This window comes from Sinocyclocheilus grahami, unplaced genomic scaffold (assembly GCF_001515645.1).
Source record: "Sinocyclocheilus grahami isolate Dianchi unplaced genomic scaffold, SAMN03320097.WGS_v1.1 scaffold3.1, whole genome shotgun sequence".
Taxonomy (NCBI): Eukaryota; Metazoa; Chordata; class Actinopteri; order Cypriniformes; family Cyprinidae; genus Sinocyclocheilus; species Sinocyclocheilus grahami.
In genome coordinates, this window is record NW_015505182.1 from 6,146,495 (window position 1) to 6,161,361 (window position 14,867).

The 14,867-nt window shown below is 37.6% G+C and overlaps 1 protein-coding gene across 1 annotated transcript in view; it reads left to right on the forward strand.

Moving 5' to 3' along the window:
• The window catches only part of LOC107581667 (contactin-associated protein-like 5), an 85,510-nt gene that overhangs the window by 45,480 nt on the left and 25,163 nt on the right, over positions 1-14,867 (forward strand). The window contains exons 9-12 of the mRNA XM_016267288.1: positions 6,659-6,806; positions 7,216-7,419; positions 8,334-8,518; positions 10,196-10,339. Of these exons, the coding sequence (XP_016122774.1) occupies positions 6,659-6,806; positions 7,216-7,419; positions 8,334-8,518; positions 10,196-10,339 (681 nt within the window). The remainder of the gene's footprint in view (positions 1-6,658; positions 6,807-7,215; positions 7,420-8,333; positions 8,519-10,195; positions 10,340-14,867) is intronic.

Here is a 14,867-nt window from a genome sequence, read left to right on the forward strand (position 1 = left end):
GCAGATAGAGGTATAAAAAACTATTAATAAATAATATATACAAATAATATTAATGTTATTAACACTAATATTCATGAAAAACTATCATTAAAATGTTATTTATAACACCAATAAGGTCGTATATAGCATTTTCAAAGCATGGTTCTATATGGAACCCTATAAAAAAAGGTTCTATTTAGCACTAAAAAGGGTTCTGCTATTGTTACAAGCCGAAGAACCCTTTTTTTGGTACGGTTTAGAACCATTTTTCTTAAGAGTGTATACGTTTTGAGTTCAGCAGAAATGTAAGTAGAGGCATGTATTTCCAATAAGCCTAGGTTGATTGTGTATGTTCTTAATGACAGAATGTGGAAAACTCTCAAAGACGTATGTGTGTGTGTGTGTGTGTGTGTGTGTGTGTGTGTGTGTGTGTGTGTGTGTGTTTTAGAGCACACTGCTGATACCTTTGCCACTGCTGTAGTGTCAGTATAATGAGGCATGACATGAAGCAGCATGACAATACAGGAAGCCACATCCACTCTATATCTATATTCAGTATCCTCCTCAGTCCTTAAGTGCACACACAAAGACATACGCACTACATGAGACAAAGGCCGAGATATTACACTCCAGTTTCTCCCTGGTCTAATGGTCATGTTCAGGCAAGAAAGACTGAAGTGACTGTTTGATGGCCATATCCTGTGCACAGCAGCATCCAGGAGATGTAAACACCACTCTGCCTGGTGCACTGTATGTTTGGGCACGCAAGATAAAATGTTTTAGTTCGATGCGGAGGCAATACCTGATATGTTCCAGTCCAATATTGTTGAACACAATTTACCGCCTCATTGTCCCGGCGCATGCAGACCTAGTTTGGTTGTTTTTCTGGCAGGGTGACACTACATATGTTTGCAAGCTGATATGAACAACTTCAGATACAACTGCAGACCTTTGTCTCATAAATGCTATCAAATGTGTGCATTTTGGCTTACATTCTTTGTTTTCTCTCAAATTTATGGGTAGATCAGGGATGGGCAATTCCGTTCCTGGAGCATCAATGTCCTGCAGAGTTTAGCTCTGTCCCTAATCAAACACACCTGTCTTTAGAATTATTTAAAAATTGCAGACAGGTTTGTTTGATTAGTGATGGAGATAATGTTCCCTATTATGTAATTATTCCCTATAATGTGGTGTTCAGCATCTCAGACCGCAAGCTGATTTCTGTGTTATGTCTCCCACTTGTCTTAATGATGTTGTAATGATGAATGCCCAACTTAGAGGTACAAGTTTCCCAGGTGCACTTCAAGGCAGCATAAACTCTGCAGGACAGTGGCCCTCCAGGATCAGAATTGGCCATTCCTGGAATAGATGTGCAACTGTTGTAGTTGAGCAAGATGCAAACAATGAGGAACTTATCAGATCTATGCCAGATATATTTTATTTGATTATGTTTTTGCTTGTTTTTTAGCCTGTTAACAGCAGACACTTATCCAAATGAGAATAATACAAGCAAATGCTATTAATCTAGGACAAATTAACCTCCATCAGATTGTTAGCTACAGAGGAACAACAAGAGAAAAGGAACAAGACAAATGAAGATTCATGCCAGCAGACAGCAACTTTAATCACAGACAATACATTGAATGGGGATATGGTAGTACTAAGGGAGTTTCACAAAAAATGTAGGTAGATCTCTAGATGTAGCAAGAACTTGCAGTTGTGTTTTCCTGTATGAAAACAAGAAACATGTTTGATTTTTGTGTATAGATTTGAATTGCTTTATATTTCCCATCAATGTTCCTTTAAACAGTGCTGCTCTGTGAGAGATTACTGGTGGGAGAATTTCCACTAAATTAAATGTTTAGTTTGAATCCGCTTCTCTGTGAGGTACAGAGATGGAATGTTTAAAATGGATTGGCTGTTCAATAAGGGATAGCAGTACAATGTGAGCATTGGATTGCCCGCTGATGGAGGTATACAGGTAGATGTTTAAGCAGACTCTCCAGAAAAGAACAAATCAGCAAGCAAGGTGTCTAGCTTCTTCGAAACATTGCTTGGAGCTACAAGCTCAAGCTTACATTCACTCAAATTAATTTTTGGGGAAAAAAGTGGTTAGTGAAACTATCAAAAATGTGTTGTGTTTATTCATTAATTAATTCATTTGGAATTGTTTATTAGAAAACTATAATGAATATATGCATACATTTATTACAAATAAAATGGAAACATCTTCGTTTGACTAATTACATTATTTTGTCAAATAATAATAATTATTATTATTAACTAATTTTGCAGTATTACTTATACAGTATATATATACAGTGGGTACGGAAAGTATTCAGACCCCCTTAGATTAGTTAAATACAGCAAGTGTATTATGCATTCGTCAGCCACTACACACAAGTTTTGGTTCACACACACTGACAGACAAACTAACCAGGATCTCACAGGTTTTTATGTTATGTCTTGCACCTCAAACCTTATTTTTAACTGATTTCATTACACCAGAAAAAGGTTCCACCAGAAAGGATTTTAACTGTAGTCTTAATGGTTTATATTGGTGTTATTTGGACTAAATTACAGGCTAATCATAAAACATAGTGGAGAAAGTTAAAGCAGGGAGGCATAAAAGGCACTATTTATTTCCTGCTGAATGACTGTGTGTTGATTTACGACCAGTTGATGTGGCTCCTGCTCCTTGGTGTTGTGCATTATTTAGAAATACATGAAATGAAAAAGATCCCCCCCCCCCACTCCCCCAAGAGGAATACAGAGGTCACCTTGTTGTCATTTTGAATAGAATGCAAAACCTGTAATTTTGAATGTCAAATGAATAGAAAATTACAACTGAGAATTGCTAAAACTCCAATGATCTCTATAATTTAACACATGAGTTTTAATGTCAGGTTTTGGAGTTGGTGGTTTCAGATGTTAGCAGATCCAGCTGTCAAGATGGATGGAAGGCACTCTGCAGAGCTATTGTTTGGATTACTGTAGTGCCTCCCATTAACTCTAGTTGTCTTTTCTTTAGTTTGGGCTTATTGCGACATCTCTGAAATCGATTTCCTCTGCTCCTCTCCACCGCTGGGTTATGTTCACGTGATCCACCAGGTGTAAAGCCCCAGACTTGCACAAACCCACACATGTGTACGCATTCACACAAAATCAATATATTTCATTTCAGAACTCTCTTATCTGTCCCTCTGTGCTTGGATTGGTAAAGAAGATTAACCTACACCGTTTCACAAAAAAAATACTATTGCAAAATGCTGTGGCAAATATGAAAGTCCCTTATCTTGTACCATAAAGATTGTCTGTCAGTTTCATGTAAAGTAATACTTGACATCCAGGATGAGCTTCTGAGTTTTCTCAGCGAATAAATATGAGTGCAGTGTTTTAATTGTCATCAAGTGTCTGCGCTCTCTAAATCTATAATGCAAGTAGAATCTGTGGTGGTATTAAAATGGCAATGAATGTAATTATTGATTTTTTTCTAATTGTGAACTAATTTTTTTTTTCTCACAATTAAAACAAGCATTTGAGGTTGGATTGCAAATTTAATCTGCAGGAGCATGAACAGGTCAGAGCAGCTGTGTTGTGTTTTGTGCTTTAACACTGATCGCCAAGGCTTTTCATAATGTTTCTTTTTCATTAAGCGTTTTGATGCCTTTGCTCTGCAAACCGCCCACTTTTTATCCCACATAATAAGATTTTGGTGTCCATTTAAAATCGGTGGCAATGACTGGGAGGAGCTTCAGCATAAGCCGCTAACAGCAGCTAATGTGGCAAGGAGGATTCATCACGTTGTGACAGATTCTATTAAACCACTCTAAAAAGGTCAATCAGTTCAGAAACGTGTTTATAGATATTTTCTCCTGGCCTTTCAGGTATGCTGATCTGTCTCTGTCTGGCTCCAAAGTTGTTTTAGGTGTGGTCCAACATGTCTTTGTATTTCCACAGAGCTGGAGGTGACCATTGAAAATATTGATTATGTTGAGCTAAAGCCGCTAAAGGCTTAATAAAATCATCTTACTATTGTGAAGAATCTTTTAGCCGAAAGGGCTTTGGCTGCAACATGTTTCTTTTATTTTTATTTTTTTTGGAGTATTCAGACGCTAAATGAAGAAGTATGACTTGACCAGGATCATGCACAAAAACAATATAAACACATAATAAGCCAGATGGGAATTTATAGCTCGAAAATGCACCGTCTTCCCAACTTTCATACCTCTGCTTTCAAACAAGGGTCGATAGCTCAAAGTTAATTGACCTCCTTCTTGAACTTTAGAAATGACACAAAATGTCAGCTGTACCTTTAAAATGCAAATTAATAATGATTATAATTTAAAAATCGATGCCTGCCGTCTGTGTATTGACTCTGTATTGGGATGAAAGAGCATATTCGTGTTATACTATATTGATTAGCTTCCCCCCACTTTAGTTCAGAGCATTCAAATAGCACCACATTGGCCAAATAAAGAACAAGGAAGTTGCTAGACAACAATTCCGTTAGAATCCATATAAAAGTACATGTTTTTTTTAAATTGCATTGCATTTTTAAGCTTAACTTGGAGATTCTTAGGTTGATAGATTCTTTGCATACCTTGCATTTTAAGGTGAATATAAAACACTCTGGGAGATACTGATATGCAGAAGACCTGGGTTGTGTAGCTTGCCTATATTTTGCACTTTTCAAGCTTTATTATAGATTGAGAACAATTTGCAGAACAGCTCATTTAATACAAAATGAAAGGGTTTGTTTGAGTTTTCTTTTGTACTTCCTATAACACACAAGGCTTGATTCATTTAAAGTTAAACTTATTTTATATAAAGGAACTTCACTTTGTTTGCATGTTAAACAAAATACCATCTTCTTTTTTAATAGCTTTATTCAAAGCTTAATAATTTAATTTAAGTTTCAATAAGTGATATTTACAGTGTGTTGCTTAGTCCTCTCTGCTTTGTGTATCTTACTAATGAACATCTTTGAGAAGCTGTTGTGCCTGACTTCGTCTCTTTCTTTCTTCCTCCCACTTTACCTATGCTAAATGAACATAAAACTAAGCTTATTGTTCAGTATGAGGATTAAACATCCTTGAGTTGAGAAGGTGAATCACTTGTAAATGAAGTTTTCCTGTCGTTGCCCACTGGGATGTTGGGGGAAGTTCAAAAAGCATTGTATTATTCCTTTCTTCTCTGAATAAAACATACATAGAGCATTGTTGAATTATGGATAGAATTTTTGTGTTGCACTGTTTTTTCATGGTTTGTCTCCAAAGTAAATTTCTGAGCACAAAAGAGTTGATTCTATGGAAGTTGTTGAGGAAATATCTGAAGGTATGTCAAAATTGGCTATCCATATTAAACCAATATGTGGGTCATTCAGACATGATCTTCTAGCATCCAAAATTATATTAAAGTGACTATGGCTTTTTCCAGAGATTGCTGATAGTTTCTGAAAAGGTTAAATTTTAAAGCTTTTCCTTTGAAGAAAAACCAAGGCTAGAAATTTGCTGCAAGGTTTAACGAAAAAAAAACATAATTCTAATTATTAACATTTGATGATCAGCTATGCTGACTCCCTTCACCTTTCTGGCAGAATTGTGGTATTACTTTTATTTTAATAATTAAAAGTAGACCATTGATAGGCCAGTTCATGTTGTGTTCATTTACACCGCACCTCAGTCATGCTGGAAGCTTGTCAGCAGTTAGTCAGAGGTTTATTCATCCTCATAGTCTGTGAGAGTCTTGATCTTTCATTAAGTTTAATGATGCAGACAAGATGAAGGAAATGAGTTTATTCTGGTTTGTATTCTGTCAGCATGCGTTAGCTCGGTGAAAGACAAACAGACTGGCCGCCATCTTCCAAAAATAATTTGGCAACTTCCCCCTTACAAGCTCGGGGAGTGATTTATTTTCAAGGATCCTTTAATAAAAATGACAAAACAAAACAGCCCAGCAGAGATGAATCAGCACACAGATGAAAGACTGAGAAGGTCAGAAAATAATTTAGTCTCAATTTCATCATCGCTGGGGAGCAAAGAACCAAACTCAGAGTGGATAATTTGTGCTAATATGATGTTTGCATCATTGAAAGCATTGTTTGCTAAATGGTGTCTGCAGGGCCTGGTTAGCATGGCAGCTGTTTTGTTGAAGAGCCTTTAATAAACTGTCGCTGAACTACTGTTGAAAACACCCATTTGTTTTACTCTGCTGTTTGACCAGCATTTTGATGAACAGCTTTGTTTGGATGGAATATAATGGAAATCTAGTCTTTTATGCAGAAGTAAATTAATAATTTTATTAATCAAGAATGCATTAAATTGATCAAAAGTGACAGTAAAATAAATTTATAATGTTACGAACAATTTCTATTTTAAATAAATGTTTCTTTTAAACTTTCTATTCATCAAAGAATCCTGAAAACAAAATGTATCACTGTTTTCACAAAAATATGAAGCAGTGCAACTGTTTTTGACATTGATAATAATTATAATAAATGTTGCTTGAGCAGCACATCAGCATATTAGAATCATTTCTGAAGGACCATGTGATGCTGAAGACTGTAGTAATGGTAGCTAAAGTAGGTCAAATGTATCCCCAAACTTAAACTATTATAAACTGCCTGACCAATATCAATGTGTATGTGTGTTTTGTGTGTCTGTGTGTATATTTACAGACATTTATAGGAAACAGTGACACAGACACAGTGGTCCAACACAAACTCCCTCACTCAATCAGAACTCGATATATGCGTCTTCTGCCCCTTGAGGGAAGCCCCAAAGGAGGAATGGGTCTACGGCTAGAAGCTTATGGCTGCACATACAGTGAGTGATACCTTACATGAGCTGAGATGAGAGTTAATTATATTTTTTTCTATCCCATACCCCTAAACCTCACCATCACATAAAACTGTATTTAGCCCTTTCCCTATTAAGTGTTTTTTTTTAATAAAAGTAATTTACTATCCTTTCCACAATGCAGGTAAAACCTGGTGCACACACACCAGAATAAGCATATCAAAAATGCCATTTCATTGTCCATCAGTTTCTATTAGTATATTTTATACCATATTTAAGATCTGAAGAAGTGAGCTGTATTCAGGCATTCAGCGCAGCTTCATTTTCAAATCAACAGGAAGTGTCAGAGCACACAGATCTTGGAAGGTCACAAAAAGTGCAGAGAGCGTAGGGTCTTCTCACATTCTCTTTGATCTCCTTTTGCTGTCCTCCTCAGAGTCCGATGTGGCTGACTTCGACGGTCGCAGTGCCTTACTCTACCGGTTCAACCAGAAGTCCACCAGCACAGTGAAAGACGTGATTTCCCTGAGATTCCGGAGCCATCAGGCAGAAGGGGTTCTGGTTCATGGAGAGGGACAGAGAGGAGATTTTCTCAATCTGGAGCTTCAGAGAGGAAGACTCATTTTGCATCTCAATTTGGGTGAGAGAAAGAGAAGGGCGGTACACAATTCAGATTGACCTTCTATTATTTTATTCACACTCATGCACAAGTGTCTCAATGGATCAGAAAGTGAAATTAGAGAGTAAAGAAAAGTACCTGAGACGTAGTGAGTTTAGATGCCTGGCTGAATTATTTGCTTTTAAAGGGTTAGTTCACCCAAAAATGAAAATTATGTCATTAATTACTTACATTAATTACCAAACCCATTATATCTTCATTCATCTTCGCAACTCAATTTAAGATATTTCTGATGAAATCTGAGAACTTTCTGTTGGACAGCCATCTAACTTATTTCCTTGTCTGTGTATTCTGGTTCAAATATGTAAGGCTGGGCAAAAAATTGCAAGTCATCCTTTCTTTCAAAATCTCCAGACATGTTTACGAAGACTGTTTTATGTACAGCATGCATCTTCATCTGCTTGTAAACAAGGTGCAGTGCATCCAAGTTCTACGTCAGAACGCCGGCTCCTGCATCAGCAACATCACATGCATGTGTCGTGGTACTCTCGTGAACGCACGTAGAAGACTGACATGGAAGAGAAGAAATTGTTGAATTAAGTCATTGTTTTTTGTTTTTCTTTGCGCACAAAAAGTGTTCTCGTAGCTTCATAAAATTACGGTTGACTGATGTCACATGGACTATTTTAACAATATCCTTACTACCTTTCTGGGCCTTGAATGTGGTAGCTGCGTTGCTGTCTATGGAGGGTCAGAAAGCTCTCGGATTTCATCAAAAATATTTTAATTTGTGTTCAGAAGATGAACGAAGGTCTTATGGGTTTGGAACGACATGAGGGTGAGTAATTCATGACAGAAAATTCATTTTTGGGTGAACTAACACTTCAAGTTCCTAAGTCTAGGTTCCTATTCTGTCTTTTGTTGTCCCTCTACAGATGATGCCAAGCCTCAGTCTGCTGGACGCTCATCTTCTGTCATGTTAGGAAGTCTGCTGGATGACCACCACTGGCACTCTGTTCAAATTGAGCGCTTTAACAAACACGTCAACTTTACTGTGGATGGACACACGCAACACTTCCGCAGTCCAGGACAGGAGGACACACTGGAGATAGACTATGAAGTGAGAGCTGAGTGTAAATTATAATAAATCTGAATATAATTAATTATTTAGATACTTTAATTTGTTATTTATTTATACAATACTGAAAATATGATGACAGGCTATCCCTAATACACAACAGACACTGACATAGCTAAATATTTAAAAATAACTTCGTCATAAAAGAACAAGACAATAAGAAGAAAAGAATAAGATCTCTTACTGTTACATGAATAAAGATATCCTGTTCTCTTGTTATCTGAAACCATGTTGCAAAATATTGTATTCAATTACTGTCACTGCAAACTTATAAAAGCCTGAAACAATAGAGAACAAAGTCAGTGATTCCTGGAATTTCAGCACAACCAAACAAACACACGCAGACCCTTTGAAATGCACTACCTTTCAAAAGTTGGGTTTGTTAAGATTTCTTATGTTTTTGAAAAAAAGTCTCTTATGCTTAAAAATACAGTAATATTGAGAAATGTTCTTACAATTTATAATGACCGTTTCGTTCTGTTTTAATATGTTAAAAAGTAATTTATTCCAGTGATGGGAAAGCTGAATTTTTAGCATCATTACTCCAGCCTTCAGTATCACATGATCCTTCAAAAATCATTCCAACACGCTGATTCACTGCTTTAGAAACATTTCATATTATTATCAATGCTGGAAACAGTTGTGCTAATTAATATTTTTGTGGAAACCATAATGCATCTTTTTAAGGTTTTTTGATTTGTAGAAAGTTGAATGGAACAGCATTCATTTGAAATAGAAAATTTAATTTTGTAGCATTATACAGTATGCATACTGTCACTTTTGATTAATTTAAAGCAGCATTATTTCTTTAAGAAAATACTATTTTTGAGTAGTGCAGATGCTCGGATTGCTATCAGCCTAAGGACTCAAGTGTTTTTTTTTCTTCTCATTTTCTTCCTCATTTATTATTGGTTACCCATTTTTCTGTCCTTTTCAGCTTTAGCTCTTCATTTCTTTAACCTTCATCCTATCTTCTATCCCTCCATTTTTGTGTGTGTATATAAGTGAGTATTTCAAACATGAGAGCACACATCCCATGTTTTTTTGTTTTACTCATTCGAGCTTTAATGATTAATGGGTTCAATACTGAATGAAAATTGATACCATTTATAATAGATTAACCTCGTTACAAGCAGCTGAAATATTTACCACTTCCCTCGCTCTCTATTTTTTTTTTCTTTGTTTTTTTAAAGAGCTTCCGATCTTGACAAGGGCAGCAGAGTATATAATTTTCTTATGGAGATTGTGAGTGCCTGTTTGATACTTTGTGCCATTACTATCAGGTTGCAGCACTCAAAATAACAAGCCAAAGTGCACCTACACCACTATCAAAGCCCAACTAGATACCGTGGGTACGGAAAGTATTCAGACCCCCTTACATTTTTCACTCTTTGTTATATTGCAGCCATTTGCTAAGGGATCTGAATACTTTCCGTACCCACTGTATATTCTCTGAAAATACAGCAATCAACTGGATAAAAGCTGGATAAAACAGGCCCCACAAATTAGCCTTCAGAGCCATTCTTTGCTATTCTTTTTTCTATACTTTGTTACTGATCTCTGGGATATGTGGTTGTTTTGTGTGTGTGTGTGTGTGTGTGTGTGTGTGTGTGTGTGTGTGTGTGCGTGTGTTTTTGTGTTTCTGTGTCCTTATTCAAGCTCAGTTTCGGAGGAATCCCTTTGCCTGGTAAGCCTGGGACGTTTCTCCATGAAAATTTCCACGGCTGCATAGAAAACCTCAACTACAATGGCGTCAGTGTTATAGACATGGCAAAAAGACGGAAGCCACAGATCTATACAGTGGTAAATATGAACTTTTACAAGTGATTTTGTGACTAAATATCACATTTCTACATGCCCATCAATTGTGAGAATCAAATGGCACCTAGTGAGATTGAAGGCCATCAAATCTCACTCTCTGTCAAGGTTGTGAGTTGAAATCTCTCTGTTCACAAAGTAGTGTGAGACCACAAAAGCTTTTAAAAAATTGCTTTATAGTATGAAGCATAACTTTATTCACACAATAAGCCTTTATATCTAAAGCAATTTACAATAGTGTCACATGGCAAATTACAGTAGCTCTGTGTGTATCTAAAGTGTGTTTCTGCAGTTGTGTGAAGTTGTGTGCATCGCACCATAAAAGAGCTCTCTTTCCCTAATTAACAGGCTGTGAAGTCTCTCCTCTTGTCCATTTCTCTCTCACTCTCTCTGGGTGGTCTAATACACTTATCACAGAAGGAAAAGAAGAGCAGTGCCACATTGTGATCTTCATTTTGTCTTTCCCTCCCTCTTGTCAGAGGCATTTTAAAGGGGTCCTATTATGCTTTTTAATTTTTTCAACTTTAGTTAGTCTGTAATGTTGCTGTTTAAGCATAAAAAAGATCTGCAAAGTTTCAAAGTCCACTTCATACGGAGATATTTTATTTAACAGAAATCACTTTTCAAAAACTACAACAAACAACTCGTTTGGACTACAACGCATATTTTCCGGGATTTGTGATATCACAAATATCGACGAATGGGATGAGACCTGGTTGAGCTGCACTAGAGAAGGCAACGAGTGTTATCACTATGTCGGAGACACGCTAGCTTTCCCAAGGCAGACGAACTTAAAGTAGTTACAATCATCCGGGTTTAAATCGCGCACAAATTTATTTGATTCTGATGCAATATTTACACTGAAGCTCGCAGGCGGCTATGGTAAGGGGTCCGACCAGGCTCCAAGTGGTGCCAATCACAACACACACTGGCCCAGCTAACCAATCACAGCACATTTCGTATCTCAGAAGGCGGGCCTTCATTTGATACAGGAACTGTTCTAGCCGTTCATGCCAGACTGGGCAGAGAGGTATTGTAATAATGTAAAATATGTGAAAAAGAGAGCATAATAGGACCCCTTTGAGATAAAGATCTTACTAGCTTATTGCACTACAGTACATGCTGAAGTTCATGCATAGATTGAGATGCTCTACACGTCACTGACTAAATAATGTTCATGCAGTGCTATAGCTATTTATTATTTATACAATGAACTGTTGTGGTACAATATAATTTAGGGCTGCAGGATATTATAATTATGATTATTAATTGTGATTAACAGGCTGTAGATTAAAATTGTATTGCCTACTCTTTATGTAGATTACATTTTCAAAAAGATCTAAGAACTTCAACTTCACAAAGGTCCTCAAAACGATAGTTAAATTAAACAGCACTACGGCATTCATGCACACAGTTGGCTTTAATGTTCATGTTGTAAATGGGAAACCTTCATCATTACAGTTTTGTCAACTGTTTACACACATTTTCAAAACTTTGCCTCTTTTTTTTCAAAACTTTACACACAAATCCAAGAATTGCACACACAAAATTAAAAATGCCTCACATCTCTTGCAAAATGAAGCACTGCATTCAAAATATCACAAACACATCTCAAAAGCAAACATTTGAAAACACCTTTGACATAATATTCATTCCGGTTAGATTTTTGTGTTACATAGAGAATTGTGTGTTATGTTTTGCAAAAAGTGTTTTATGAAATTGAAAACTGAGTCAAAGGCCGAAAATTAGTGTATGGTTTTGCAGATTTGGTGTGCGGTTCTGGTGTTTGAGTGTCAAGTTTCAGAAATTGTATGACAAAAATTTAGTTTGCAAGTAGTTGAAAAAAAACGCTCCGGTTACTGACGTAACCTCAGTTCCCTGTGTATGGGGTAAACTCCTGTTTACTCTGTTACTGAAGCCTGATTTGTTCACGTTTGTGTAGCTGCACAAACCAATGGCGCTTTAGCCCGCCAGAAAGGACGGAGCCGACGTGTATATAAGTCGGCTCGCAGCGCCATTTCATCAGAATCATTCGACCGAAGCAGCAGTCATCGATTTGTTTGCAGCTCATAGCACAGCAAATGACACAACGGTCGTTCCTTTATCCCAGGGAACTGAGGTTACGCCAGTAACCGGAGCGTTCCCTTTTGAACGTTCACTTCACGTTGTGTAAGGGGAACGAATCCAATCACACTGTGCTATGAGCAGAAGCAGACTAAGCTGCTCTGCGAGCCCAGTTCTGGAGCACTTATGTTAAGGGCCCCTAGAGAAAATGAGCCGACTGAGTCCCGAACGTAGCTGAGGACTTGGGACATAGCTATTTCCACCATAGGGAGAAATAAGCAGTTTAAGCCGATAAAATCCATGCCTGGAGAGCAAGGACATCTAGGCTGTTAAATCTGGCAAACATGGATGGCGACGACCAGCCGGCGGCCGCACATATCTCACCAATAGAGATTTCGCTGGACCAAGCCCAGGAGGAGGCCATTCCTCTAGTGGAGTAGGCCCTCACACCTATGGGGCATTACAAACCTAAGGCTATAGCATCAATTATCCAGCGGGATAGTCTTTGCTTTGTAACCGGCAGCCCCTTAGAGCGGCCTCCAAATCAAACGAAAGCTGCTCCAACTGTCTGAACAGGCTAGAGCATTCAAGATATATTCTCAGAGCCATGACAGGGCAGAGAACATTGGGACCCTGCTCACCATCTGCAGCGGGGAGCGCCAGAAGGTTAATTACCTGGTCTCTGAACGGAGTTGAGAGCACCTTCAGAACATATTCATGTCTAGGCTTGAGGACAACTTTACAGTCGCTAGGCCCAAACTCCAGATAGGAAGCACTGATTGACAGTTCTTGTAAGTCACCCACTCGCTTGCCCGTTGCTCGTGCCAGTAACAGAGCGGTTTCCAGCGACAGTTTCAAAGTCCACTTCATAAGGAGATATTTTATTTAACAGAAATCACTTTTCAAAAACTACAACAAACAACTCGTTTGGACTACAACGCATATTTTCCGGGATTTGTGATATCACAAATATCGACGAATGGGATGAGACCTGGTTGAGCTGCACTAGAGAAGGCAACGAGTGTTATCACTATGTCGGAGACACGCTAGCTTTCCCAAGGCAGACGAACTTAAAGTAGTTACAATCATCCGGGTTTAAATCGCGCACAAATTTATTTGATTCTGATGCAATATTTACACTGAAGCTCGCAGGCGGCTATGGTAAGGGGTCCGACCAGGCTCCAAGTGGTGCCAATCACAACACACACTGGCCCAGCTAACCAATCACAGCACATTTCGTATCTCAGAAGGCGGGCCTTCATTTGATACAGGAACTGTTCTAGCCGTTCATGCCAGACTGGGCAGAGAGGTATTGTAATAATGTAAAATATATATAAAAAAATAATGTTTTTCGAACAACCTAGTTTGAGAGCCTGTTCTAGTACACCCCCAAAACAAAATCAAGACTTTGTAAAAGAGCATAATAGGACCCCTTTGAGATAAAGATCTTACTAGCTTATTGCACTACAGTACATGCTGAAGTTCATGCATAGATTGAGATGCTCTACACGTCACTGACTAAATAATGTTCATGCAGTGCTATAGCTATTTATTATTTATACAATGAACTGTTGTGGTACAATATAATTTAGGGCTGCAGGATATTATAATTATGATTATTAATTGTGATTAACAGGCTGTAGATTAAAATTGTATTGCCTACTCTTTATGTAGATTACATTTTCAAAAAGATCTAAGAACTTCAACTTCACAAAGGTCCTCAAAACGATAGTTAAATTAAACAGCACTACGGCATTCATGCACACAGTTGGCTTTAATGTTCATGTTGTAAATGGGAAACCTTCATCATTACAGTTTTGTCAACTGTTTACACACATTTTCAAAACTTTGCCTCTTTTTTTTCAAAACTTTACACACAAATCCAAGAATTGCACACACAAAATTAAAAATACCTCACATCTCTTGCAAAATGAAGCACTGCATTCAAAATATCACAAACACATCTCAAAAGCAAACATTTGAAAACACCTTTGACATAATATTCATTCCGGTTAGATTTTTGTGTTACATAGAGAATTGTGTGTTATGTTTTGCAAAAAGTGTTTTATGAAATTGAAAACTGAGTCAAAGGCCGAAAATTAGTGTATGGTTTTGCAGATTTGGTGTGCGGTTCTGGTGTTTGAGTGTCAAGTTTCAGAAATTGTATGACAAAAATTTAGTTTGCAAGTAGTTGAAAAAAAACGCTCCGGTTACTGACGTAACCTCAGTTCCCTGTGTATGGGGTAAACTCCTGTTTACTCTGTTACTGAAGCCTGATTTGTTCACGTTTGTGTAGCTGCACAAACCAATGGCGCTTTAGCCCGCCAGAAAGGACGGAGCCGACGTGTATATAAGTCGGCTCGCAGCGCCATTTCATCAGAATCATTCGACCGAAGCAGCAGTCATCGATTTGTTTGCAGCTCATAGCACAGCAAATGACACAACGGTC